The sequence below is a fragment of the Austrofundulus limnaeus genome, unplaced genomic scaffold (assembly GCF_001266775.1).
Source record: "Austrofundulus limnaeus strain Quisiro unplaced genomic scaffold, Austrofundulus_limnaeus-1.0 Scaffold52, whole genome shotgun sequence".
NCBI classification, from domain to species: domain Eukaryota; kingdom Metazoa; phylum Chordata; class Actinopteri; order Cyprinodontiformes; family Rivulidae; genus Austrofundulus; species Austrofundulus limnaeus.
The window spans coordinates 856,591-880,379 of NW_013952454.1; the positions used below are offsets into that span (position 1 = coordinate 856,591).

Below are 23,789 nucleotides of genomic sequence, written 5' to 3' on the forward strand. Positions count from 1 at the left end.
ACCTATGATGTCAATTACAGGCCTCTCTCATCTTTTTAAGTGGGAGAACGTGCACAATTGGTGACTGACTAAATACTTATTTTCCCCACTGTATACAAAATCAAGGCTGCCCAAACCTTTTCTCCAAAATGAAAATCTATCCAAGGTTGCAGGTAAATGCAATAATTTAATTCATAATACTGAAATGAGATGCATCAGGACAATATAATTCATGAAATACAAGTACTTCTTAAGTACAGTCCTTTTTATTTTAACGATTATGTCCTGCTGGAGTATGACATGATTTGTTTGTGTCCAAACTAATACGGCATCAGAATTTTATATATTTATACTTCTCATTCAACCACAGTTAAATTCACTCTATCTAGGAGGCACAGTTTATATGGATAGTATTTATTTTTTACAACAACAAGCTGGAATGAAAACAAGCAAAAACAAAATAAAAGTAACAACTTTCTTCTTGCCTTTTTTTAAAATGTGAAGAGTAGAAAGTACAGATAATTGTGTGAAAATGTAAGGATTAGAAGTAAAAAATAGGCTGAAAAATATTTACTCAAGTAAAGTACAGATACCCAAAAATTCTACTTAAGTACAGTAACAAAGTATTTGTACTTAGTTACTTTACAACACTGAATTTAATAATGTTAAAATGTATTTAAACTTTATTTATCCTGTAAGAAATGAAGCACAAACACATTCTGGTTTTAACTATGAGMGGTTTTGAGGTTTTTACATTTTTGTACAAAGCTGCTGCTTATGGTTTCTCTGTCAGTCAAACCCAGCCTGGTACGATCCCCCTCTTTGACTCAACTGTTGCAAACTGCACTGACACAGCAAGATGACTGGTTCCTGTACTTTGACCCATTGTTCAGCCCACCTGAGCGCACTGAAAAGCCTCCATGTAAGTTTCTTTGTGTGGAAGRTTTCATTTGCCAGATGCCTCTATCGAAGGGGCTCGATAACGGCCGTCTGCGTGAATAAAGCCACAGCTCAGAGTGTCGTTTGTCGTTTTACTTCTTCTAGCCTCCGTCGGAGCTCAGTCCCAGCTTGATGTCGCATCTGGGACCACACAGGAAGTCTCCACCAGGGAATTCATTCAGCGGCTGCAGGAATCKGTGACCTTGGTAGACTCGCTGCAAGAGGCGGAGGTTCTGAAAGGGAAGCTGATGGAAGTGAGGGACTTGGAGGAGAGGCTGCAGGATATAGACGAGGTTGCAGAGAGGGTTCAGAAGATGATCGAGAGCGAACTGGGGCAGGAAGAGGTCGACAGGTTGAGAGCAGAGGAGGAGATGGAGCAGCAGCAAATCMAAGGTGGAGCGAAGGTAGTGGTGARGAGATCCGTGAGGAGGACGRAGTCTACGGAGGGCGATGTGGACGAACTGGAAGATCAGATAAAGCAGGTGTTCTTTAAAGATCTGCTGCCTGATGAGGACGGAGGAGTTGAGGAGACTGAAGAGAACCGGTTGGATTTTAGTTCCAGAGAGAAACTACGGCAGATAGAGAAGGACTTCCTGGAAGAAGTGAGGAAGAAGTTTGCCTCTCCAGGTGCTGCAGGTGCCACCTCTGCAGTAACGTATCAAAAGCTAGTGCGTTTGGGTGATAAGCAGKTGATTATTGTAGAGGAGGAGGAACAGGCTGGAGCTCAGGAGGAATGGTTCAAGCTCTTTGATCGGCCTTCRTATTTTACAGCAACAGGTAAAGTATGTTGTGCAAACCGTTTTGGACTTTTACTGATCGTTCTAATAATCTAACAGTGTGACGTGCGATAAAAATAATAAAATTAACCAACTACCAACAAGATGCTCCGCCTTTCATCAGCAGTTTGATTAAAGTGAAGCTTCTTGCAAGTGAGAACAAGTTCTGCTTCTTCAACGGTGACCTTTTTGGACTTACTCGCCACATTTGCTTTAATTTTCTTTGTCTTTGCTCTAGTCGATGCTGATGAGAGCAGGTATTTCAGCTCAACACATGCAGGGAGAAMTGAGATTCTAGAGGAGGAGGAGGAGAGGCGACAAAGAGAAGAACTCATAAGAAGGGTGGATGACTGGTTTACTTTGTTGGCTGTTCCTCCTGGAAAAACATTTTACTTACCACCAGGTATCGCTAAAACACAATTTTTTCAGTTCTGCTTTTTTGCTTGCATAGAAAAGAGGCGCACGCTAACTTCTTACGATAAAAGCCTTTTTTCCTGACTCATCAGTTACAATGAAAGGAACTCTGATGGATGAAGGAAGTTTTGTCTCTGGGGTTGGATGTGCACAAGAGGTAAACATAGTCGAAGACAGAAAGTTAATACGAAGAAATCTTGAAGAAATCCAGCAGCAGTCAGTGACKGAGAGAGTTGATGACTGGCTTCTGTTGTCGGACCCTCAAAAAGCATACGTTTCACCAGGTASAAGCCAAAAACATTCAGCCTTGCTTTCAAAACCTGCACATCTTGCAATATCTGAAGTTACTGTTTTGTGTCTTAGCTGCTGAAGTGAGTGTAGAAGAAGGGGTCTCTCTGATTGAAGAAGAACCTGCTGGCCAGAAAGAACAGGTAGCAGTTTTTGTAGAGGACTTGGAAATGAAAGAAAGGGAGACAAAAGATGATCAGAATGCATTGCTTCCCATAAAAGAGTCATCACTCGTGTCCCAAGGTATTATCTGTCTTCCCTCATTTATTTATTCAGAATTTAATTTAAATTTTTTTCTCGTTTTGTCTCACGGCGCTCTTTCTTTGTGTTTTATAGTTTCTATGACAGGGCGTGTTCAGGTTTATCGCAGAGAGGGTAAAGCTACKATCATGTCCGAGTCAGTAGAGTGGAGCGAGAAGGATGTAGTCAGGGAGACTTTGATGCAAAACGAGGACGAGAAGCTTCCGGAGCAGATTATATTAGAGCGAATACATGACAGAGATGATGAAGACTGGTTTCTGTTGCTTGGTGTGCCTCCCAAACAGGAATCGTATATGCCTCCAGGTATTTTAACCTTTCAGAGGGTTTCATTTGCTCAATAAATCTTAAGTTTCATGTCCTCCAGTGGTCAAAAATGAGGTTTATATCCCGTTTTTTTTTTTTTTTTTCAGTTTCTGCACCGCTGCCACATAAAGTCTATCCTGCTGTTCAAGCTGAARCAGAAAGAGTAGGTCAGAAGTTGTATCAGACATCTTATGACCAGATTAGACCTCAGCGTTTCCAGCCTCTGCTGGAAAAAGATGATGACTGGTGTGTTCTGTTTGATCCTGGTCATGAAAAGGCTGTTTTAATCCCACCAGGTATAAAACCCATTTCTGTTTGCAGCCTGTTTGTTGTTTCTGGCTGATAAGCTAGAGTCACTCAGAATCTTTCACACTTCGTTTGTGCCCCAGTTGAGATCATTCAGGATGTGAAGAAAATGTTTGAGCGCRAGGTGACGACCACAGAGACTAGAACATGCAAGGAGATAATTGGTGTTGGCGGCAGGCAAGACGTGACTCGTGTTCCTGAAATTAGCCTGAGCCAGACTGAGACGCTGCTTAGCAGGGGAGGGGACGATGACTGGTTYGTCCTGCTGGACTTAGCACGAGAACAACCTGCACCCGTCACGCCACCAGGTACTTCCCCCGTCGCCAAAGGCTTTGTGTGTGCTGCGTAATTTATTTCAGGGCTATTTATTTTTATGTTTCTGTATCAGCTGCTGTGGTTCAGCGTGTTGTYCGTGTAGCAGCACCCGCTGAAACCAAACCAACGTTCGTCACGGAAGTCGCGAGACCACGTGTGACGTTGGTTGACCCACCGCAGTCCCGCGAGGTGGATGATGATTGGTTTKTGCTGCTGGATGTGGCAGCTGAAGGATCAGGTACTCTGCTGTTTGGTGTGTCTGCTGCTCAGTCGCAATCACGCCTACTAACAGTTTGCAGTGAGCTTTGTTGTCTGCTTTTCATTTACGAAACTGATACTTTAGGCACTAGATCGAAGCAGTAGTTCAGATATTTTGAAGTGTGATTCTGTTGGAYGGGTTATGACCAAATAAAATCTTAATTAACGTAGGGCTGGGAGGTATGACCTCAAATTCATATCATGGTATAAATTGAATCCCTTCATGGTAACGGTATATATCGCAGTAGAAAATGGTCATAAAAAGCAAGAGCATTTATTTAACAGAAAACTGTAATCATAATCAAAGCCAGCATTTTTGCTGTAGTCCAAATGAACATAACAGAAGTACAAAAGAATGTTTTATATATTGCAAAACGGTTTCAACAACCAACAAAAACATTTATCAAATTTTCAACAATATCAAAATAAAGTGAATGTTATAACCAGTACTTAAAGTTAAATTAGTCATTTAGACATAAAAAATTTTCTAAGTTGGCATAAGTTGTCTAAAATGTTAGTGTGTGCTTGTAATATGATATTGGTGGTGAGGTAATACTATTTGTATGAGATTTGGGGTTAAATAATATAAAAAATGTCAGAACACCCAATGTTATGTTTTAAAATAAAGCGTTAAGTTAAAGCAACTGGAACAGTGAAGTGACAGGATGAAGATGACCTGAGAGTATGGAAAGGTCTATTTTGTATCCGTTAAGGCAGAAATAACTAGGAGGTAATGGGAAGCCACTGAAGGTCTTCAAGACGTTGTCAATCTACTCCTTTTTTTTATAGAAATTTAATCATTTTATTTGTAACATAAAATAACAAAGAACAAAAAACATGCATTCAAAATAAAATCAAATAAAATGAAAGGCAGCAGAAGAAGAATAAATCTTATAATATCTGCCCCTTTTTTATACCCAAAATATKTTCAAAAGAAAAGTAAATTACAACAAAAATCAAAACAACTGAAAACACACAAAAAACTAAACAAAATTTAAAACACCAACTCAAACAACAATTGGCATGAATTCACTTACACTTCTCCATATTTCTTCAGTATACTAGATTTTACCATTCTCTTCAATATATACAAAGATCTGGCATTTTTAACCTCAGCTTCCACACCGTTCCTCAAACTTATTCCCTGGATTAAAGTGGTAAAGTTTTTCCTCCAAACACCTCATCGGTTTGGTCAAAATTAAACTCTTTTTCTTTGGCTCGTTCTACAAGTGAGATACAACTTTCCCACAGAATCCATCCAAACATCTGAGCTTTAACTTTAACCAAATGACTCAGATTAAATTGAGATGCTGTGGCTGCTTTGASTTTGTGTGGGACCTCATTAAGATACTAACTCGAGGGTTTAAAGGATGTTTTTCAGGATTTAGATAGGAGGGATAAATTCATAAACCAGTTTTGTCTTAGCTTCATGTTGTGTRTGTTCTGTCAGCGGCAGTGGACGAACGTATTCGCTCTGCTCCTGAGGTGAGAGCAGCTGAACAGTTTGCAGCAACAGAGCAGAGGGTTCAGAAGAGAATCACTGTAGTGGAAGAAAGGTGGCGAAAGATGGAAGTGGTGCAGCCGCCTCCAGTGCTGACAGCTGTGGAAGATGATTGGTTTGTTCTTTTGGATTGGGCTCCAAAGAAATCGGGTAACTAATGGAAATTTGTTCAACTAAACACGGRAAAAAAAATTGTTGAGGCTTATTGACAGTGTAAATTATTCATGTGGCACTTTTAGTTTCAAATTAAATGCTGTAATCCATTTCTGTTAGCTGTGCAGTTGAAAATAACACCTGCGTTTGTATTAGTCGCTGCTCCTGAACGCACGTGGCTCCCAGCAGAGGTCCGACTTCCAGCTGCAGAGGCCGCAACGAGGATCCAAGTTTCTGAAAGGAAACCAAGGTTTGAGAAGCGAATCCTGGAGGAAAGGCTTCCAATCACAGATACCCATGTTGGTGGGGACTGGTTTGCTCTGTTTGATGTTGGCCTCAAAGAGTCAGGTATTTATTTACTTGTTTGGGTTTGTTTTCACTCACTTTCTTTTTGCTTCATAAAATGCTTACTAACATATATTAACTGGACTCTCCACTACGGATCAAACGTTTGGCTCAAAGCCACCGTTACGCTTCCTCATTTGCAACGTTTTGTCGTTTAGCTTGAAATAAGGCCTAACAGCTGCTTCATCCATTGGCGGATCATAACCAGAACTGCTTCTTTCATTTCACTTTGAGGATGTCTGCTTCTTGCCCAGCTCACATTTACTTTTACGTATTGGAAACAAATAAGGTACAGTATACCCTTGCAGCATCGGATCACAGTAAGTCTGAGTACAGTAGGTATAATACCCCGTTTTGTTTGCATCTAAATGCCCGCTGCCGCAATTAACCATACAACTTCAAACAGCATGCGTTGAAACCATAAACTGCATTTAATTCCCCCTTTTTTGTTTTTTTGTTTTTTGTCTAGTTGTGAGCACACAGAGGGGCTTACGTCCCGTCAGCGCTCCTGTCTTCTCCCAGGCTGCCCTGGCAGAGGCTGGAATTCCCATGTCCCCCTTCGACCAGCCTCAGACCTCCACCCCCATCAAAACCAGCCGCCAGGAGGACCGGAAGCTGGAGGTCACTGTGGAAGCTGCAGAGCCCTCAAAAGTGGAGGCCGTGTCTGAGAGCAAGGTATACAGTTCTTCTGATTGCTAATAAATATGTTTGGGATGTAAATTCAGTACGTATGAACAGAACGTGGCAACGTACTTTAAATATTTATACATTTTAAAAGTAAAAGGTCAGTAAATTAATACCATCCAGTGCTTCGAAAGTGATTGAAAGAGTTTGAAGTGCTTTGAGCGGAAATGTGCATCTGAGTGTAAACTGTGTCTGTTTTGCTGCTGTAGTCAGCAGTGTGGAGGGAGCAGAGAGAAGTGCARTCTTCACTGGTCTCCACCTTCAATGGTGACCTTCAGGTTAGTGTCGGACTCGGGCCTGTTGCATGTCGTCCCTCAGAGGACACGTTCTCACTCCGACCTAAGACTTGAGATGCTCCAAGCCAGCGGTCACAGAATGCTAACTCGTGTTCCTGTCTCTTCTCCGGGTTAGCACGAGTCCGAGTCGGAGAAGACGAGCTTGGAGGGCGTGCTAATGCGAAAGGTCAGATTCTCTGCGCCCTCTCGTGTCAAACCGCAGCCATTTCTCCTCTTTCATTCTGACGACGCAGAACTTTTCCAAAGGCTGAGTCCAGCCTGCTCTCACGCTGTGCTTCCATACAGCTAGAGCTAAAGCGACCGCAGGTTTGCTAATCTGCTGTGTCGACACTGAATCTGAACAGAAAACTTWAAAATCAGTCTGACCTCAGAATAACTTCACTGTTTCAAAGTTTTCAAAGTCAACCTTTCTTCTCATTGCTTGCTGTTGTAAACACCGAAATGCACACATATAACTTTTACAGATGTTTTATCAGATTCTTCATTTATTTTCCTTTTACAGGCCTAGAATCCAACAGCCAGCCTTCTAAAGCCATTCATTGTTTTTTTATTTTATTTTATTTTATTGTATTTTATTTTTATTTTTTGCTATTATAGTACAGTTTTAGCCCCTTGTGATCACTTTGCACCTAATCATTTTGCATGCAGTCCTACTCTGTCGTATTAACACTCGAGTGAACTTGTGCATGTTTTAGTTTTGGCAGTATGTAGGCAAACTGAAACAAACCCACACTTTTTTGTTTGTTTGTTCTTTTCATTCTTCACAGAGAAGAGCTAAGAAATATGAGGGTGACACAATTTATATCAGACATAGYCTGTTAATGCTGGAGGTTTGTATCTGTGTTGGAGATCTGCTTCTTTTTTTTAATTTTTTTATTTTGGCTCTCCGGCTGCCATTTAATCTCATACTTGCATGTGACTTGATTTGTTTGTTTTATTTAATTTTGGATTTTGCACTAAATGACAATGCGTGYGGCAAATGAACTTTAATCCAGCTGATTGAGGAGAGAACGCTGCTTAACATTTAACAAAAACAAATGGAAGCTTTTTTCTCCATGGGTGGAGCCAAACTGGATCAGGATGCTGCATCTCATCATGTCTGTTATTGTGGTGTGATACTGAGCTGTGAGCTAACACCAGTCCGCTGGTGGGCACCAGTCCGCTAAAGCACATATCCGCTAATTGCGGACCTAAATATTTTGTTTGCGCTTTAGCGTCTTACTAATTTTTATAATTCATAAGCGGATTTGCACTTTCTAAAAGTAAAATGCAGTACAGCTAATAACTAATTATCTACCAGTCATTATTATCTTGAACACTGGAAGGTATGGCTGCCTGTCAATGAATCACAACACATGATCYATCTAACAGCACCCCTCCCAGATAAACAYACTTATTGGAAAGGTATACATCCTTGCTGACTGTTGCTCTTGGTCACGGTTCTCATTTCCCACAATGCTTTGTGTCTGCTWATGTAGCAGGAAGGCAATGTTTAGTTCTCCCTTTCCCAGCAAAAACAGTTAATGTTTGTAATCCATACTAAAATTTTGTATGTATTGATTTRTTTTACTTTACAATCGGAGCTCCTTTAAAAAAAAGTTTAAACGCTGGAGCTCAATACTTGACATAATTGGTCGAAGCAATCCACCAACGGGGTTAGACAGACATCTAGTGGTCAACTGGAGCAAYTATATGGAAAACTTTCGTTTTCCGTCACGAATCAAATCCGTCATGTACCCAGAATGCATTGCTTCAGTTTTCCAATAAACAGTTTTAAAATTGCTTTATTGATGCTTMTTTAATGAAAAATCTACAACAAACAAAAGAAAAAGACAAAGAAGCAGTCGAACTAGCAATCCTAAACAACTTTTTAATTTTTACACCAGGAGCTAAAGGTCTGTTTCAGGAAATCACATCCCCAGCTATCGACGGTTGTAGGATTAAGCTGTACAGGGGTTCATACACCACTAGTTGGCAGTGTATACATATATTGTACATGAATTGTTGCCAGGTAATAAGTGTCAAATTGAACTTGCACTTTAAAATTAGCTTCCGCTAATTTCTCTATGGCATGAGCGTTTTTGAAGTTGCGGACCTAAATATTTTCATAAGCGCTTTGGAAATTGCGGAGCTAATTTTTGGGTTAGCGCTGCCCACCACTGCTAACATGGAACAAGAACTTGTTAAATGTTTTTCTACGTTTTCATTTTAAATCATCAGTATTCTCCTGCTTCTGCTTTTTCCTATCATCTCTTTTCTAAAACGAACAGCGATGCATGACACTTTTGCAGCAGTTTTACAAATAATTTATCATTCATAAATGAAATTAGTCAACAATGAACAAAAGTAACATTTGGAGCAAAACGCATTTGCTGTTATGCACCTAAACGAGTGTTATGAAGAAATGAACTGTCTGCAGYATGTTTTGCAATATTAACGTGTTGCTGAATCAGCACTTCTTCTGTTGCCGTTTGTTCATTTATCCTAAATGAACGAGTTTTTCTTTTTTTATGAGATGCTTCGTTTTCTGCATCCTGTACCATGTCTGCTGTCATTTGATTTGCAGCCTGTTTTCTCTGTGTTTCACTGCTGTCCTAATGCTGTGAAACTGAAGCTGAAATTGCTGTGCTGTGTGTTTTAAAGCTGCTGCTTGTTCAAAGCTGAAATAATTTAAGGTCTGAATCAGATACGCTGATGCAGCATGTCAGGAAACTTCAAGTATTTGTACTTCTAGCAAGAAGTGCAAACATTTGAGATTTACTGACTCCGTGTAATTAATGATCTTATAGAATCACCTGTTAACACTGCTTCAGCTTACTCATGAAATCAGCAACAGAAGATGCAACAAAGCAACAGATTCTAACTTTGTTTTTGTTTTCTTCTTTTATTCTTTTTCTCTCAACCTGTTCATCATCTCCCTCTTCTACCTTTTTTTTTTTTTTTAAATTTCCTTGCTTCAATCGTCCGATTCCTGCCTCCCTTCATTTTACATTTTGTCCCTGCCCCCGACATCGCCTGTCTCCTCGTGGACTTTCCCTTCATGCAGGACTTCGACAAGCCTCCGGAGGAGCTGCTCCGGCACCACGCCAGCATCAGCGAGCTGAAGAGGAACTTCATGGAGGCTGTTCCCGAGTTGAAGCCKAGCGAGTGGGACAAGCGTCTGTCCACTCACTCTCCGTTCCGTACGCTGGGCATCAACGGTCAGCCTCTGCCCAGCGCAGACGGGGTAAGTGTCCCGCAGATCACCATTTTTTATCCCGTCAGTTCAGGAACTGAGGGGGGGATTGAAAGGAACGGTTTGAAATKAGCTTCTGCAGACGATCAGTTCCTGAACTGAAATCACAGCTCAAGTCTGCAGACTTGTTCGTAGCATCTTGAGTGGAGTGAATCTGAGTGAGTTGAAAAGAAGCTGATAAAGGCAGGAGTCAGTTCTGTTTGTGTGCACGTCCTGCTGGAGGCCATGGCATGTGGTTTGCAGCACATGCATGTGTAGAGAATGCAGACGGCCTTGTGGAAGTCGGGCCAGAACCTTTTGTTCTTCTACAGAAAAGAAGAATGCGGGTGAGGTTTCTTTGGGACAGGTTGTCCCCTCTCTGAGAACTCACTTGGTCCAGATCTGATCTGCATCAGATCTGAAGCYTGATCTAATTTGCGTTGCATGACTGACAGACCTGACTGCAAAATATACTGCATGACTAAGAGATGACCACCATCATAAAGGTTTGCATGTTCTGACAGCCCTCTCCTCTCTGTTCCTCCYGGTTTTACTTTATTTTTTATTTTTGCTTTGTTTTCATGCTGCCTTCACTTTACGTTTGGCTGCGGCTTCCTCCAAGTCTGATTGTTCTTTCATGAAGAGACAAGGCCTCATTCACAGTTGCTTCAGACCTTCTGCTGCTATAATAAACTAAAATGAAGAWAATTAAAATCTGCAGCTCAGTCCAGCGTGATATAAGTCACTGTTTAGGTGGCAGCTGAGCCTGAAAGATAAAAAAAACACCTCAAAATAAAATCCCTGTTTTTATCTTCAAACACATAAATATTACAAACAGCTGACTTTGAGTCTTCATTGTTGGAGCTGCCAATCACACGACATGTTGATGAAGTATTAAATGCTTTTTTCACCCACTTAGCGTATCACGACATTAAACGTTCTCAAGGTTCAGTGCCCAGATTGTTCTGGCTTTGTTAAAACTACAGTGGTACCTTGACTTACGAGTGTCTCAACTAAACAGTTTTTGAAGTAGTTGGGTTGAGAGTTAAAATTCGGGTTAGGAGTCAGCTTCAGACAGCCCACCGCTAACTGGCGCATCGATGGCCACAGTGCACATCTGCCACAACATCCTCCCAGCATCTCGTCTCGCTTGTTGGCTTTAAGTGGGTAGTAAAGTCTGTACCAGTACTCAACGGTACCAATTTTCGGTACTTTGTGTGTGTTTTGTTTTTAATAAAAAACTTTTTTTATTTAACATATTTATTTGTCAATATATAAAATTTAACAAATATCAAGACAACAACCAACACTTTGTATCGTAACATCAGTTGTTTAACTAATTTCTTTAAAGTGAAAACTCTTGAAAACAATAAGACTGTTTTGTCTTATTGCACAAATTAAAATACAGCTCCACGTATTTCTATTGATGTCATTTCCCCACTAGAAAAGAAATGTGTGATGGAGGTCCATGTAAGGTAAATAAGTCTATGTCAAATAAGCAAAAGAGGATGGAGTTAAAATAAATAAAAGGTATTCAAGCTACGTTTTGAACATCCAAAACCTGTCCAACACTTCAAGTTGGGTTGTGCTCTTTCATGTCAGACGTGTTCGGACTGTCAGGAAGCACCTCTGTTGTTTTCCTCTGCCGGTCTCTGTTTAATGGTGGATGAAATAAAAAAAAGTCACTGTACTTTATTTACTTTGAGCAAGCGAACGTCGTGCTCACAAGATAATTCAGAGGCGGTCTGTTCGGTGAGTTTCACTCCAGGAGCTGCGAGGCTTTCAAGCTACATCCAGACTGAGCTCTGTTTACTGAACCAGCGGCTGCTGACGTCATTACGCTCTTACATTATGCTGCGTTCAGGACAAGCATGGAAAACCCACCACTCTTACGCCAATATGGTCACAATGATGCGTTTAGGTACCGAAACATGGTACCGTTAGATGTTATGTGAATAGGTACCCAGTAGTACTGACAGAATTTGGTCGGTACTCTTAAAAGTATTGAATTCGGTACCCATCCCTATCGTAGAGGTAGCATCAGTGTTGTGCTTGTATTTATGTTTGCAGATAATTATTTTCAGTTCAACCCTTTCCCTCCACCTCTGTCCGCATCTTCAAGCGTCTGATCTCCAAGTTAAATCCTGTACATAATGGATTAAACTAGTTAATTGCAGTAAATTCTGTTGTGTTTTTATATTACATTTTTCATATTTAAGGGGGGGGGTCGGAACAGATTAATGGCTTTTCAATTTATTTCTTTATGGCAAATTGATTTGATGCGAGTAATATGAGTTACGAGCGCCGTCACGAAACGAATAAAACTTGTAATTCAGGGCACCACTGTACTTGAAGCTGAAAACATTGAAATCATTCAGTTTGATCTTACRTTATACGGCAAGTGTGGATGACTTTCTGTCTTTTTGAAAAATTAAAATAAGGTTGTTGGACATGGAAAATGAATGCATGTTAAAATGCATGCACCGGCAATGTTTCCATGATCTGGACAACAAACAAATAAGTAAAACTAGGTTTAAGCACTTTAAAGAAGTATTGAAAATTCTGGCAGTTTATTGGTCGTTGCAGACGCTTCAGAATTCCTTCCTCTCATCTGTCCCCACCCCCCTCCTCCTCCTCCTCCTCCTCCCCCGCTCTCAGTTTGTTATCCGCCTCCCGCGCGGCCCCCTGCTCGACTTCTACTCCAAACGCAGCTGAGGGGCCGTCTCARCGCTCTGGGAACCTCTACCCTACCAGGCAGGTGTGACCGGGGACCGCGCCTCGCCCATCAGCCCATCTACTTTGCTTTGTCTTCCTTTTCTCCTTCTTCTGCAAAACCGCTCCAGCATTCTTCATCTTCATCCTCCGCTCCGCTCGGAAAGCAGAACTTTTTTTTTTCTCTGACATTTTCTGGATGAGGCTTTTCAATTCTTGTTTTTCTAAACTGCTGCACCGTTTTTTCATCTCTAAAGACTGTTTAGGGCTGGAAATGAGTCTAACATGTCAGTCTGCATTTAAAATGTTTTCTGTGATGGAATTTGAAGACATATTCTCTGATATTTATTAGTTTGACCGGTCCGACCGCTTCACTTTGAGCTTGTTTTTRTAAACTTGTTAGGTACATTTACTGAATGTTGTCTTCAGTATTTTGTTTTCAGATAAACTGATCACTGTGACTTTTTTAAACCTGAAAGCACACAAAGCACACACTGCAACACTGCAGGCTTGTTTCAGGGGGATTTTAATATTGACTAAGGTGGGAAACTTCGAGGCAGCTCAGTTGTATGACTTAATAACTTTTTAATGAAAGGAAATATGTGGAAGTTGGCAAGTGATTTCTTGTTGCATGACTCTTTGACAATCAACTTAGACCAAGAAATAAAAGACATTCCACCTTAAGTTCAGCTGATGTTTTTTTCTTCTTCTTTCATTTAGATACTAATAAATATAAGAGATTTCAGTTCATGGCTGCTCCAGCTGTTTATAGTGTCCTCGTAATCCCTCACTTTTCATATACCATGTGAAAATCCTAATCCTCTCAGTAAATGCTGTGAATAGACTGCGTTAAAGCTGCATCTTAAAAAGTGACAATAGGGATGCATTTTAAAGTTACAAGTAGCAAAAATAGACCATGGTTTCAAAAGAAATGGGATAAATTAACATAATTTCTTAATATTTTTATATATTACCTTGATGTTTACAAGAAAATGATTCACAAGTTTATACTTATTGCTTTCAAGTAAATTAGAAACAAATGAATATTTCCAACCTCAATGCAAATGATAGGAAAATCTGATTTTATTTTTTGTGTGAATCACATAAACCCATATTTTATTCACAATGCAATGTAGTGAACATAAATGAAACTAGTGGAGATTTAAAATGTGAAAACTATTTTTTTTAAATTGCAACTAGAAAATAGAAGCTTTTGATTTTGCAGAACATCTTATTTTTATTTCTCACAGGAAATGTATGGAATGAACTTTAAGGGTCAAATTTACCAGGGCTGTGTACTGGCAAAAATTTGGTTAAATGATACACGTCATGATAAGATATTTCATAAWATATTGTGAGACTGTAAGCAAGGCAATATATTGACATTGTTTTTCTACAAAAATTTCTAATTAAAAAAAACTCATCAAACCAACATTTGACATGAAGGTCTACATTTTAACACTTATTTAAAAATTGATGCGATGCTTTTATGCTTTAGTGCTGAGAATTGATGCAGTATCAGGATTTTAAATATCACAATATTTCATGTATCTATATTTTTTTACACCCCTAAAATTTAATAGTAATACCTGTGGTGTCCTATCAGCATTTTTACAAATACTTGCACAAAGTGCCCGATACTCAGCATTGATACTAGTATCAGTACTCCAATGTTTGTCAGTTTCATGTTTCAAAATTCTGCAGTCTGAAAGAAAATTTTAAAACGTTTCATCAGTATATATGATTCTGCACGTTTAATTTGATCCAGCCAGAGGAGCTGTASGCCTATAAGGAAGGACAGCCATGTTAAATAAAAATGTTTTTAAARTTGTTGTGTAATGTTTAGGTTTTAACTCWATAAGTACTTGTTATCCACGAGTACCCAAACTGAAGTACATGTTTACATCGCTGAGTTAAACTAACAATGATCCACTTTCCTTAATTCATTTAGTCTGACAACCTGCAGTCTGTTTCATACTCAGACCTGCTCAGTYAGGCTGTGGCTCTGCAACAATAATAATTTATTAAAAAACATGACTACCACCATCTTGTTATACATCATGTTATTGATACTCTGTGTAAGACATCTAACTCACCTGCATTCAAACATTTTTACAGTTTGTCATCTGTGATTTCTAAGACCTGCCCATGATCACACAGTGACTGTCTCTGTCTTTTTTAGAGTGTGTGCATTAGTTCCCTTTGCAAACCTTCAGAGACAAACTCTTCCCACGAGGGAACCGTCAGTAATCTGGTCTTTTCAGACCCACCCAGCCCCACTGAGAGCCACGAGACTGAGCTTGATAGCCTCAAATCTCTCAGCGCTCCTGTTGAGGAGGAGGAGGAGGATGAGGAGTCGTGCGATCATGAGGAAGTTACAGATTTCGAGGCGCTCTCGGTGCCGGTCGTAGAGGTGGAAATGACCCAGCTGGCTCCTCCGCCCGGCGAGTTCTCCTGTAAAGCTTTAGATGAGGGCTGGGAGGAAGAAGGGCTGCGTAAACCGGTTGGATTTTCTTCCTATTTCAGGAGCGAGGGTCCACAGGTGTTACGCTGCTTCCAGGTAGTCTCCTGAATCACCTCGGGGTGGGGGCGGGGTGTGTGGTTTCTTTCGTCTGCTCGGCTCTCAGTAGCCACACTTGCTCACTCCTTTGCAGCACCGTGACACACACAAAAAGACAAATTTGTAAAAGTAGTGAGTACCGCGAGAATTGCTTTCCAATTGAATTCTACGCGCTGCAGAGGTGTTGCACAGTGGTGTGCAAAGATCTACACTATGGTGACGGGTTGCACTAACAATCATGTAACTTTAACATAAAAATCACTTCAAATTCTAATAAACTTCATTTTAATTTCTTCTGTTCTTTTGGTGTAATAAGTCCCAGCAGGAAGGACTCTTAAYATGCGTATGCTTTAAAGGGATCCCCGATTAGTTGTAATGTTAGGCTTTATTTCATAAACATATATTTTAACTGTAAAATAAAGACTGTAAGAATACTGTAGGCTGAATTTTAAAATATAAATTTTAACACGGACTGAGTCATTTTATTTACACAAAGCATTCTGGGTAAATGATGACGTGGATAGGTCCTCGGTGCGAGGCTGCTAGCGAGCTATATTCACCCTGAAGGTTAATCTTGGACAATATCTGATGATCGACTCTTAAATGAAACCAGAGAGCGTTGACAGAGAGGAGAAGGTAGAAATGACTCAGCTGTAACTGAAAATATGGATGGAGGACAACAGAGCTGCTTCATGGAAGAAGAACCTCAGCTTAGCCTGTTAGCTTTAGCCCGTACGCTATATTGCCTTATATGTATTAGCTCGGCACTAACACGACAAACTAACAAGCTAAACTGAGGTCCTCCATCCATATTTTCACGTGTAGGCTGAGTCATTTTTGTGTTCCCCTCTCTGTCATGTGGATGGAGGACCTCAGTGACGAGAGGAGAATGTGTAGCTCTGAGCTAATACATATATATGGTGATAGCTTCAAGGCTAATGCTAAAGCTAACAGGCTAAGCTGAGGTTCTTCTTCCATAAAGCAGCTCTGTTGTCCTCCATCCATATTTTCAGTTCCAGGCTGAGTCATTTCTACCTTCTCCTCTCTGTCAATGCTCTCTGGTTTCATTTAAAAGAGTCVATCATCAGATATTGTCCAAGATTAACCTTCAGGGTGGATATAGCTCGCTAGCAGCCTCGCACCGAGGACCTATCCACGTCATCATTTACCAAGAATGCTTTGTGTGTAAATAAAATGGCTCAGTCTGTGTAATATATTTTTAAACTTTTAGTTTAAAAATGATAAAAACTAAACATCCTACAGTATTTTTACAGTCTTTATTTTACAGTTAAAATATATGTTTATTAAATAAAGTCAAATGTTACAACTAATCATGGATCCCTTTAAAAATAATTCAGACTAATGCGGGCTGGTGGTGGAAATGATCACGTAGGAGAATGCATGGTTTCTGTGGGGCGTCGGTCCCGTTAAAACAGCCGCTCACGGGGCTATGCTCCCATTCACAGCCCCCTCTGGTGCAGACCCAGACTGTTACCATCACAGCCGTTTCCAACTCCATGTCCAGTGACATCTCCACCACAGAGGTCCCTATCGTCCCCACCAAGACCTTCACCTATGAGTCTTCAAAGGTAGGGGCCTCCAGCACCAGATCTGCCCGACCTGCAGGAGCTCAGGTTGGGCTGAAGGAGGTCTGATGACAAGCTGCTCTGGGTTTGTGGGGGGCTCCATTGCACCTTCTTAAACAGGAGGTCAGAGTTACGTTGAGTTGAATAATTACTCAGTGCTTTTTTTTGTGCTGCTTTTTTTTTCCCTCAGGTGACGGATGAAGGAACAGACGAGGACAAAGATGGTGCTACGTTTTCCAGTTCTCAGATCATTTCCTCAGAGACGACCAGCGGCACCACCGTCACCACTACTCAGATCTCAAAGGTTAGCAGCACGCATCAGTTCTTTGCTTTGTTTTTACACTTTATTTGATATGCCTCTTAGACACGTTTTACTCTCACACAGGTGGTGAGAAGTGGATCCACAGAGACCCGTGTGGAGAAGAGGATCGTCATATCTGCAGACRCTGATGAAGATAAGGTGCCGAAGTGAATTAAAAGTTACCAAATGAGAATTGCACATTTACTGTTTTAACTATTTATGGTGCTTTTATCTTTAATTCTGACATCTAAAATTAGAGGTTCTACAAACATCTTAAAGTGCCTGTGACATAATTTTTTTAATAATAAATATGAACATATTTTTTGGAAAGATAATATTGATAACATATTGTAAAAAAAAGATTTCATGTYGCTGAGATGAACAGTTGTTGAGATATTTGCTTGTGAAGAAACAGGAAGTGATGTCAAAGGGGAATGTCTGAATGTAAACAAAGCGTTGCTAAAATGGCTAACAGCACAGACTGTAGAGAAGTATCTGAAGTTTCTTTAGAATATTTTAATCACTATCAAAAAGAGATGAGAGAGTCATAGTTCAAATAATATTGTTTCAATAAACAAAAACCTGGGATTTTTTTTCTCAGTTACCCTTTGATGCCACTTCCTGTTTCACTTTAGCTGAGCAAAATAAAAAAAATAATAGGCCAATTATGTTGCATAACGTGTCAAATTGTGTATTATGCCAAATTTCTTAAATATAAATATATTTTCTTTGACTTTTTGTATTTCATGCATATGCACGTCACAGGCACTTTAAACCAACAATTCTTGTTGATTATTTATCTGTCTTGAATAAAAAGGAAAAAACAGACGTAACTCAAACAGTTTTGGTTTTAAGAACCAAACCCTGGTTTGTACTTGATTAGAAGTGGCAAAATTGTGTCTCGCTGGTGCGGTCTTGTGACAAAACATGCGTTATTTTCTTGAACCATATTGTGTGATTGGTCAGGACTTCTTTGGCGTGTTTATGCAGAAACGCTGCTGCAGTACGCTGCCATCTCCTCCAGTAAATCTTATAAAGATTGTAAGAGAACAAGTGGAGGGAGTTCATTTTGAGCACGAAGGAGACAGTGTGGAGACACAGGCGGCTCTCTGTGGCCGTGCTGACTGAGAAAGTAGTTCTTTCTTGTTGCAAATTAATGTCATTTTGTGTGTTTGCTGCAGGAGAAGCCCRGCGGAGTGTCTGCGTTGTAACCCAGCTTTTCTTTGACTCAGCTCTCAGACGTCCTCCGTCTGCAGCAGTCGATACGTTCACCACTTCTCTCTGCGCACAGTAGACCTCAGAAACCTGCACCCAAAATGTTTAATAACTGAGTGGATCATTCTGTCTGACTCTTGTTTTCATGTTCATTTGAGTAGTAGGTAGAGCTGCACATCGCTGATCAAAAGCTTATCTCGTTGCTGTGTTTTCAAGGCTTAGTGTGAACATTTTTTATTGGTTTAAGAACCAGCCTTTTCAGTTGAGTGATCTCAGTTATGTTTGCTTTAAATGTTTTTTATTTCATAGTGGTTTTTAACAGTCATTTTGTTTGAAATCTATTGTTTTCCACTTTAGTTCATAAAACTACAGTTAGCTTTTCTTCCCTTGGTGCTACTCGGGGAAAACGTTAAGACATTCAAGTCAACACATTCCTTATTTGTTGTTTACTTGTCTGCCCAATTCAGGAGACTTTTTTCCTTTTTATAAAACAAATGACATACCTCGCATCGATAAATATAATATTCTGTGCTCAAATTTGGAAAGTTTTTGTTTTCTTGCTCAGGTACTAAAAATTGAAATCTTTGCTCAGCAAACCAGCAAGGAACCAGTAGCTTACACGTTCTTGTAAAGTTTGAAATAAAAATTGATCTATTTTGAAATATTTCTCTATTTTATAAAAGTGTGCTTTTTATAGTATTTGTAAAAAAAAAGATAAGTGAGGTTTTTAAGTTATTCATATCGGTCTTGTTTAATTGTTGAAGTTTTGAAGACTTATTTAAAATCTGTTTTGCCTGAAAACCCTGAATCATTCTTAATCGTTTCCTCTTGTAGTCCACCAAGTTTATTAAAAGTCCTCACACTTCAGACGGCAGCAGAACGCTGCCCCTCAGACACATTTTTTATCGGCATCATAAAAGTCGCTTTTAAACATATTTTTGGTTGATAAAAGTTTCACTAGCTCTGGTCTGCTTATCTCAGGTTTTGATGTTCTTTGTAAAACAACAGACCTTCATATGATTGTATGAGGAATAAAAATCCATTTTTATTAGAAATGTACATTATTGTTCACTGAAGTGAAGTCTAGAAAAACACATTTGTTACAACAACCACGTGTAAAACAAAGGCAGCTGCCTGAGTGTATGTGGCTTTTTTTACAGGTATACAGTAATTTATTTGAAGAGTCAGAACTGTTTGTGATTTTGATGTTTTTGTGGTGTTTTAACATGAGCTGCGAGGCTTCAGCTAGAGATGTCAAATACATTATCAAACACGTTCATAAAGCCTTTTTAGCCACGTAGTTTCACCTTAGAATGCTCTCACTTGCTGTACGTTTTCTATAGAGGAAAGTTTTGCTTCTGTAGCAAGTTTTTTTTAGGTTTCTTTCCAACCCAAACAGAATCCTGTGATAATGTAGCTTCACAGATTAAAAAAAAACACCTCACAATCATCTCCTGGATGAAAAAGTAGCGTTTCAGAGGACATAAATGTAGGTTTTAGTTGYAGAAACTATTGTTGCTTTGTGAATGATCCTTGTCTTTATATGAAAAAATAAAATTATGCACTAATTTGCTTTTTGTCTGGGTCTGTCCGAGTGTGAAGTATGCAACTTGTATGTTAAAATTTTAGCAATAAGTAAGTAGCTGCTTGTATCATTTGCCTGAGGGATGATGGTGGATGCAGTTCCATGTCCAAACACTAGTGGCGCTAATGAGTCAAACGTCCAGCATGAATGAAGCTTGCAAAAGTTTTCTTCAGAAGATAAACTATCCTGCAGAAAGTCTTTCAGCTGACAAATGATGGTTGTCTTTTCTCAAATGCTCTGTGTTTGAGAGTAAATTTATCTTTGCACAGTAAAAATGAATGTGAAATTAGTAAGAACTTAATGTGCCTTACCAAAACCGTGATTTGTGTCCAAGGAGGCTGAAAACTTTGGCCACTCAACGTAAACACCATCATAATGAATTTATTTGCAAACTGTCAGCTTTAGTTTTGAAGTTTACATCCAAATCATGTGAAAGGTGTTTGAATTACAACTTTGTAGATGTGTCTACTTTTTTAAAGGACCAAAATTAATGGGACAACTTAAAACTTTCACCTAATATTTGGGTGCAAATCCTTAAGTCATTTACAGCTTTCGGTCTGGAGCAGACATCAGCAGATGCTGCCAGGCCTCTACTGCAACTGTCTTCACTTCCTGCTTCTTCTTGAGCCATTTTCCCCTTCAGTTTTGTCTTCAAGTAAAACGCTCAGATTTAAGTCAGGTAATTGACTCGACCACTTCTTCATCTTGCAAAACTGCTTGCTTTTGCAGTATGCTTACTAAGCACACTGCGAAAGCAGCCCAACTAGTAATTCACCCAACCTGATGTGGATGTAAATACCTTCAAAATAAAGCTGAAGGTCTGGAGGTGAAACACAAGTTTCATTTCAAATCCATAATGGTGGTGTTTACAGCTGAAAACATGAGAACTGTGTCGCTGTCTTCACTGAATAACGACCAGCTGTGGAACTAAAACAAAGTGCTGGGAGAAGAAAAAGATATTCAACATCTTCTGTAACAACTTTATGATTCATTACAATTCAAGGTCAAACGTCTACGGCAAATCTGAGACATTTTTTGGCAATATTCACTGATTTACTGTAATTCTTCTGCCGTATAACTTGTCTACAGGAGACCCCATCAAAAACGATGCACTAAAGTTTGAGCTTTGGGCATGCTCCGTAAAGATAAAAAATAATTCAACTCGGTTTCACTAAATACGAAGAAATGGGTCATTTAAAAMSGTATTAACACAGATGAGCTTCCATAACTGTACAACCATTTATTGGGAATATATAGTACACTGCTTCAAACTAGTGGTAAACATTAAAGGTCCATGAGTCCATTGTTGTTGTTTTTACAGTTGAGCTCTAGCGAATCGTCTTCACCGGGCTTTTGAAACTCGATGCAGCCTGAAGTTGGAGCTGATACGCCATCGGGTGAATTTTGAATCCATACAGCCTGAAAAAAACCAAACACTAGTTGATACAGAAGAACGCAGCTTTTAAAAATGATTGTTGTAGGAGCAGGTCTCAGGATTAGAGTCGGAATTATTGAGATTATGACTTGATAGGAAAGTTTAGRTTATTATTTTGAAGTGGGGTTTAGTGGAGCTGCGATGAGTACTTCGTATCTTACCTGCAGTAGATAGCCGTAGATAGTAAAACACTTTATTAGAAGAATTGAGAAGTTCTCATGGGGGAGTCAAGCTAACAACTATACTGACTCAAGTTTGCACAGTTTTGTAGCAGTTTCATTAAAAGCATTGTTGTAGATGTTTACACTGTGTTACAAAAGTCCTGCGACAGTTCGCAGCAGCATCCAGCTCCGACTCTCCTCAGATTAAATGATTTTAGAMGCSTTTAAAGCTGAGAATAAAGAGCATGTGAACAAACCTCGGCACAAACTGGTTGGCTGGTCGCTTCGGTCGATACTCTGGGTGCACCATGAACARCATGTGAGGAAAGCCCGTGCCAAAGTAGGCTCCATCTGTGTGGTGGTGTCGAGAGGACTTGGGGGTGTAAACATCCATACACTTAGGGCAATAAAGCTTCACCATCGCTTCTCCTGGGATGTCTGACAGACCTGCACCCGTCAGGAGGAGGAGGAGTTAGAGGGGCTTTCATCGTCTTAAAATCAGAGAGTTGGTTTGAGAAAAGTCAGACTTACCGATAGGAAGCATTGGCTGATTTTCACAATAAACTCTGGGGCAATAACCRAAGTCCCCCTGTTGATACTTTTCCAGCTTCCAAAAGCAACACATTCAGATTACTACTGATGATTTCACAGCATATAAAAACTCCAAMGTTACTATGAACCAAACCTACCATCTGTGCAATGCCCCTGTTGGTGAGGATGTAGCGTGCGTGGATGAGGCCATAAAGCATCTCGGCGGCCTGCTCAATCAAATCACTCTGGTTCTGGTTATCTTCAAGCTCCTCATCTGTTAAATCAAATCAATAAAGACAGTTAATTTCACTGTCCTTGATATATCTTTCCTCATGTATATGAACTAAACTCTTCTCGACAGCCTCACCTGGCTCCAAGTCGAGAATCATGTCAAGAGCCTGGCGATAGTGAGGGACCTGCTCGTTTAAACCTGTCAGGTTAAACTTGTCCTGTATGTAGTCTTCATCCACCTGAAACAGAGAAAAAAAAAGATTGATATTAAAAAGGACACCAATGATTGTAGCAGCACAACAGTAAGACACAGAAAGTATGCTAAAATGTCAAATTACTGTAAAACATCTGGTTTTGGTTAAACTTGATTTAAACACTGGGAAAAACACAGGATTCCCAGATAAATATAAAATGTGTTTTTATCTGTACCTGTTGTGTACATTTTCACCAACACAACACTCACTTCATATTAAAACACCCTCACTAAGCACGTACTGCAGTTTGGGTCAAAATGCAATAATTTTAAAGGTAAAGTACAACCGTTTACTGTGCCCCATTTTGAAACCCAGGCCTGCAAAGTGGCCAATTTTAATTGTTGACAGTTCTACTGACGACTAACTGGACAACATACAATTTTTGCCCAACCCTAAAAAAACACAGCTGTCTATTTCCACTGCAGAGCACATCAGTGAAAATCAGGATTTTATGCAGATTTTACACCCAACAATCTAAATAACTGTCTACCTAATGATCAGAGATGAAGTGAGGATGGTGCAATTCTACATCTACGTGCYTCTGTTCATATAATTATGGGCAGAAGTTGCTGCAGCTGAAAGGAAATGCTGCATTTCAGACTCAATTTGACACTTCCTTATATAGTTTTTCTTTAAGTGAACAGCAACTGGAAATAACTAAACTATTAACTTTTGTACATATGATGCTTACCTCACAGAAGAACTCATTTCCTCTGAGTCCACAGAACCAGGATATCCAGGACACTTCCTCCGAGCTGCTCATCCTCCTGATAAAAACCAGCAGAGGAGCCGTAAACCACCTCACATCCACACCGGCTGGCTAACATGCTAACCAGGAGGAAAACCCCACTAGGCTAGCTAAATAAACTTCACGAACCCTATTTTTAAGCCTCACAGAATTAACTTGGGTTTGCAATGCTACCTAAGGTTAGCTTCTCATTTACACGCTAGCTTGCGTCGCCCATCGTGTAACGTACGAGCGCAGAACGTGAGCAAATTATATATATAAAAATCAAAATAAATTATTCTCTTCGTATTTATAAAATGTGGCATTAATACGCGTTTACTCACCTTTCTTATGAATATTTATTAATATATTTACTTGTAAGCTTCGCTAATGCGTCCAGGCTCTCTCCAAGACGGTGTAGCTTCCGGTGTTGTGCGGAAAAAAAGCGGAAGTGCTTTT

At 39.8% G+C, this 23,789-nt stretch overlaps 2 protein-coding genes across 3 annotated transcripts in view; one reads left to right on the top strand and one right to left on the bottom strand.

Annotated features, from left to right (window-relative positions):
* LOC106517723 (uncharacterized) overlaps positions 1-19,974 on the top strand; it is a 28,430-nt gene extending 8,456 nt beyond the window's left edge. The window contains exons 12-32 of the mRNA XM_014008713.1: positions 773-901; positions 1,024-1,695; positions 1,933-2,097; positions 2,201-2,392; positions 2,472-2,639; positions 2,733-2,960; positions 3,068-3,256; positions 3,350-3,574; positions 3,655-3,819; positions 5,290-5,490; positions 5,650-5,841; positions 6,308-6,513; positions 6,732-6,800; positions 6,934-6,984; positions 7,586-7,648; positions 9,865-10,044; positions 14,927-15,304; positions 16,771-16,893; positions 17,081-17,194; positions 17,276-17,350; positions 18,373-19,974. Of these exons, the coding sequence (XP_013864167.1) occupies positions 773-901; positions 1,024-1,695; positions 1,933-2,097; positions 2,201-2,392; positions 2,472-2,639; positions 2,733-2,960; positions 3,068-3,256; positions 3,350-3,574; positions 3,655-3,819; positions 5,290-5,490; positions 5,650-5,841; positions 6,308-6,513; positions 6,732-6,800; positions 6,934-6,984; positions 7,586-7,648; positions 9,865-10,044; positions 14,927-15,304; positions 16,771-16,893; positions 17,081-17,194; positions 17,276-17,350; positions 18,373-18,402 (3,815 nt within the window). The 3' untranslated portion in view covers positions 18,403-19,974. The remainder of the gene's footprint in view (positions 1-772; positions 902-1,023; positions 1,696-1,932; positions 2,098-2,200; positions 2,393-2,471; positions 2,640-2,732; positions 2,961-3,067; positions 3,257-3,349; positions 3,575-3,654; positions 3,820-5,289; positions 5,491-5,649; positions 5,842-6,307; positions 6,514-6,731; positions 6,801-6,933; positions 6,985-7,585; positions 7,649-9,864; positions 10,045-14,926; positions 15,305-16,770; positions 16,894-17,080; positions 17,195-17,275; positions 17,351-18,372) is intronic.
* A 983-nt stretch (positions 19,975-20,957) lies between these two features.
* On the bottom strand, positions 20,958-23,769 carry LOC106517726 (casein kinase II subunit beta). 2 transcript variants are annotated; one of them, XM_014008716.1, is made up of 7 exons: positions 23,675-23,769; positions 23,295-23,370; positions 22,486-22,588; positions 22,277-22,392; positions 22,119-22,194; positions 21,845-22,034; positions 20,958-21,410 (listed from the first exon to the last, which is right to left on the bottom strand). In XM_014008716.1, exons 2-7 carry the CDS (start codon positions 23,364-23,366, stop codon positions 21,320-21,322), a joined length of 648 nt encoding a protein of 215 aa, XP_013864170.1. In that variant the 5' UTR covers positions 23,367-23,370; positions 23,675-23,769; the 3' UTR covers positions 20,958-21,319. The 2 variants fall into 2 exon arrangements, with proteins under 2 accessions (XP_013864170.1, XP_013864171.1); XM_014008717.1 differs by having other exon boundaries at positions 23,706-23,766.
* Between the last annotated feature and the right edge of the window lie 20 nt (positions 23,770-23,789).